Raw genomic sequence first — 4,538 nt, 5'->3', positions numbered from 1 at the left:
CAGAAACTAGCCTCCTACCATATATACTGAGAGCCCACACACACACACACACACTGCCGTGTGCCATTAGAAACTCAGCATTTTTACTAATTTACTTCAAGCTGAAACGACCTGATTTTAGAGCCACAAACATACGTGGTAAATAATATTCTCCTCAACACCAGAGTACCCTTTAACTTTTTCCGTTTAATGCAATGGACAAATAATTCTATTTTACATAAAGAGTCTTAAAATACAGCACTTATAAAAATTTGATTAGCAGAAAGCAGAGATACAATTCTTCAAGTGCAAAGGCACTTCTGGAACCAGGAATTTGTGTTGCACTCACCATCCAACATGTTCTACAGGAATGTCATTTCAACAACCCTGTCGTCTGAGAGAAAATATATTTCATATTACAAAAAAAGCATGGAGCTGTAAGCCATACATATTCTTGCGACAACTGCTACAGTCTTTATGTTTCAAGTAAAATAAATAATTTAAACCTTAGAGACAATAATATATCATCTTTAGATTGCGGGTATGTATACAGCCTCTAAAAGAAGATGGAAGGCTTAGGTCTGTGGTGGTGTTATTATTGTCTCTTGTGGTTGAATACACAGATGATACAGGTTTACAGGGACTCAATCTTACAACTGACTCATCGCAGTTTGTTTCTCCAGAACTTCGAGGTAGTCCGGCTCGGTTTTAAGCTTGATGGATAGCAAAGGATGCTCGTTTTTGGACTGTGCAGCATATTTTCTGGGGGTCCCGTAGAGAACGGTTTTGTTTAATCGATCCTGGTTGTGTCGCCGGGTGGTTTCGTAGGGGGGGATGAAGGATTTTTTGGGTAAAGTGCAAAAGTTATAGCTGAGTGGCCCAGACTGGGGCAGATCTTTCTCTCTCTCCACAATGTTCTGGTAAAGCAGTTCCGGCTCGCGGTTGGCGCAAGGCTGCTTGTCAATGAACTCCACTGTGCTTATGGTGAAAGCTGGGCTTCGATCAAGCTCCTCCTTCTTGGGGTCAAGAGGGCTGAAGCTCAGTTCCTTCAGATTCCGATAGTAGACCACCTGCTCATTCTCCTTCTGCATGTAGATGGGATTCTGACACATCTGACCCACAGGCGGAGGGATGTAGTTATACACGTGGTTGTCGCTTTTGTCCGTGTTGGCATCCGCGTTGTACGAGCCGTACTGTACTTGGAAGGAGTTCAAGTCCAAATGGTTATTGGTGCCCGAGGGAACGTTCTCCACTCCCTTGCGACGTTTGAGGACGAACACGAACAATCCTGCCCCGAAGCACACGGACAGAATGAACACAACGAGCAGGCCTAGGATGAGAACGGACAAGGGCACCTCTGGAGGCATTTCGGGCATTCTGTCCGTAGGGGTTACGGCAGAAGAAGGGGTCGCCTCGGTGCTCGAGCTCACAACAGTGGGGGGTTTAGTCACAGGAACCTCATCAGTCTCAGGGCAGATGGCATCGTTTCGGAGGGAGCGCAAGAGCCGACCTGCATGCTTGGATGGTGAGTCACACGTGATCTCATTCACCACCACGCTGGTGCTGGACAGCTCCATCCAGTTCTTAAGCTCCACAATGTCGCAGGTGCAGTCCCACGGATTTTCCTGGAGGTCGATCTGAATGAAAGCAGAGAGCTGGTCCAGCACCCCGCGCACTGGGAGATGGGAAAAATGATTGTTTCGGAGATTAAGCCTTGTCAGCATAGTACCTCCAAACACGTTGTCGGGAAGGGATCTCAGCAGGTTATTATTAAGGAACAATAGCTGCAGATTGTGCAGCGAGTTGAAGGTGTGGGGTAAAATCTCTTTAATGATGTTGTATTCCAGGTAGAGATATTGCAAGCTCTGCAGCCCAGCGAATAAAGACTTGGACAGGCTTTCAATGTAGTTGCCATTCAGATAGAGCCTCCTTAAACTTGTGAGATTCTCAAAGGCTCCATGCTGAATGATTGCTATTCTGTTATTTCCTAAGTGCAGGAGCTCAAGGGAGCTGTACTCTGTCAGATCCGTTCTGTATATGCTCTGCAAATAGTTGCCGGTTAAATGTAGCTTCTTTGGATACGACGGTTTGGGTTGAAGTTCAGAGATGTTCTGAAGCTTCCTCTCCTGACAATTGATGTTTAATCCACTGTCGGGATTTTGCGACGTGCACACGCAAATGCTCGGGCAGGTCATCGGAACCGGCGAGCGCGTCTGGTACACCATGATAGGCCCAAATACGTGTTTATCTCTGCTGGACGTAACACGTGGGGTGGGGCGGTATCTCATTTTGGGGGGGCGGGAGGCCTTGGGGGTTCTCGTCGGGGTGACTCGAGGCCGCAGTGTTGGAGACGGACCCTGGTACTGTGAATCAGATGGCGGTTGCATGGCACGATGACTTGCGTCTCCAGGATTGCGCCTGGGGCAAAGGTCTTGCTTGATCAGCTGCGTGACGTCTTTACCGTGCAGTCTGAATGGCGTCTCACAAACAATATCCCCCACGAAGACTGAAATTGTATCCAGCCAGGCTTTCAGGGGTATCAGATCACAAGTGCAATTCCACGGGTTCTCTTCAAGCTGAATCTCCATTATTCCACCTATATGCTCTAGAACGCCAGCAAACGGCAGCATCTTCAGTCGGTTTCCCCTTAAATCCAAATGTGTCAACATGACAAAGCGGAATATGTTGTTAGGTAGAGAGAGCAAAAGGTTGTCGTTGAGTATCAGGACTTTGAGTTTATTCAGTTTGTTGAAAGCCCCAGCCTCTATGGCACTAATGTAATTATAATCAGCTTGCAAATACTCTAAACTCTCCAAACCAGAAAAATTGTCCTCTCTTATGATCTCCAAGTTATTATTATTGAGATGAAGACGCTTCAAGTTTTTTAACCCATTGAATGCCCCCGTTTTGATCTCCTGCAAGCCATTATTACCCAAATGAAGAGATGTTACATTACCATAATTGAGGAATTCGTTTGGGCTTATCTTGGTGAGAAAGTTTCCATTCAGAAACAGTTGGCTGATTTTGTTTTGCGGAGGCTGGAAATGACTGACCGTGGTAAAACCCTTGTTCTCACAATTTATATTCAATGCGTTCTCCTTTTCCTCGCAGGAGCACCGGTTCTTGCAAATGTCTTTGGAAGTTTTGCGGCTGTCTGTCTTTGAAGGGAAACTGGTGACTGTTAAAACGCTCAGCAAGAGAATGTTGTTCAGCATTTTTACAGCAATAACGCCGAAAGCCACAGCATTAATGTGCAAATCTCAAAACAGGCATGCACAGCCCCAAAGAAGATTTCAAAAGGCGCACAGAAGCGCACAGCTCTCCATTGACCCTCCTTAAATCCCAAAAGGCGGAATAGAGAAGACATCCATCACCGAGCGCACTGTGACCGCTGCTGGACCGAACGCATCGTCCTCCCTCGCAGTGATAGTGAAATCCCGGACTAATGAGCAAGCATTCATGCAGCAGTTTAAAGCGCATCCGAGGCACCACAGTTCTGAGTCTATGAGCTTAAACTGTCCCCGTTCACCTGCAGCGCGAGCGATATTCACACGAAAGGAACTTCACGCCTGTGATCCTGCATGGCGACAGTCAACTTAACGGTGCGTGATGCGCGGGATAACTGAGCGCTATGCGAGCGAGCTTCCGAGTGAGAGAGATAGATTCCGCGCTTGCTCACTCACTCCCACCAGGAGCGCGCGCCTGTGTGTGTGTGTGTGCTGGATGAGAGAGTGTGTGAGCTCTGCGTGGAATTCCGACGTCACCGCTTTTGAGTGAGTAGATGGTTTCCTTTCCTACTCAATAACGTTATTTTAATGGCAGGTTATTATTATTTACATACTTTCATTTATCAGTTTTTGATCAATTATGTTTCAAAATGAAATCGATGACCTTTTGTTTTATTTTTCTCTGACATTGTATTGCATTTTACGTTTTCTTAATTTTAATTAATTATTGCATTTATTTAAAATATGTATGAACTATTGCTGCGCATGTTTTAACGCGTCTTGAAATCTTCAGTTTGTTTGATGCTATTTTTTTAAAGATAACCTATTTATTTATGCCTTTTTGTTTAATTTACCTATGGCAGTGTGACTTTTCTATCTTCTATTTAGGCCCCTATTATTATTATTTAGAAGAAGAAGAGGAGGAAGAATAATAAATTACATTAAAAAAAACAGCAGTTGTCTATGCTTGCTTTTTTATAGTTCATAATGGATTTAACATTAATTTGTATCACAATAAGATTAAAATGAGAGCAATTAAACAAGAAAAAATGATCTCTGTGTAGTTTCTGTAATTAAAGTAACTCTGGCATTGACAAAAGCAGATGCTCTAATCATAATACGCCACTAGGAGGCGCAAGCAGCTCCAAAATATATATAAATATATTTTTAGGTGGCAAGGCATTTTTTGAAATGATGCAAAACATGTCTTAATGTCAGAAACAGACAAGAAACGCAGCAGCATTGTTGTGAGCATGTACTGACGCACATACCCAGACACAGCCACAAACATTTGCAGAAATAAAGATAGCATCATCTCCATTTAAAGAAAAA

General features: G+C 44.2%; 1 protein-coding gene across 1 annotated transcript; it reads right to left on the bottom strand.

Annotated features, from left to right (window-relative positions):
* Positions 1 to 237: 237 nt before the first annotated feature.
* On the bottom strand, positions 238 to 3,607 carry LOC107728671 (SLIT and NTRK-like protein 2). Its single transcript, XM_016538948.1, has one exon. The coding sequence runs from the start codon at positions 3,192 to 3,194 to the stop codon at positions 630 to 632; it is 2,565 nt and encodes an 854-aa protein (XP_016394434.1). The 5' UTR covers positions 3,195 to 3,607; the 3' UTR covers positions 238 to 629.
* Between the last annotated feature and the right edge of the window lie 931 nt (positions 3,608 to 4,538).

Source organism: Sinocyclocheilus rhinocerous, unplaced genomic scaffold (genome assembly GCF_001515625.1).
Source record: "Sinocyclocheilus rhinocerous isolate Xijiao unplaced genomic scaffold, SAMN03320098_v1.1 scaffold1388, whole genome shotgun sequence".
In the NCBI taxonomy this organism is placed as follows: Eukaryota; Metazoa; Chordata; class Actinopteri; order Cypriniformes; family Cyprinidae; genus Sinocyclocheilus; species Sinocyclocheilus rhinocerous.
This window is presented reverse-complemented; position numbering and strand designations above follow the sequence as displayed.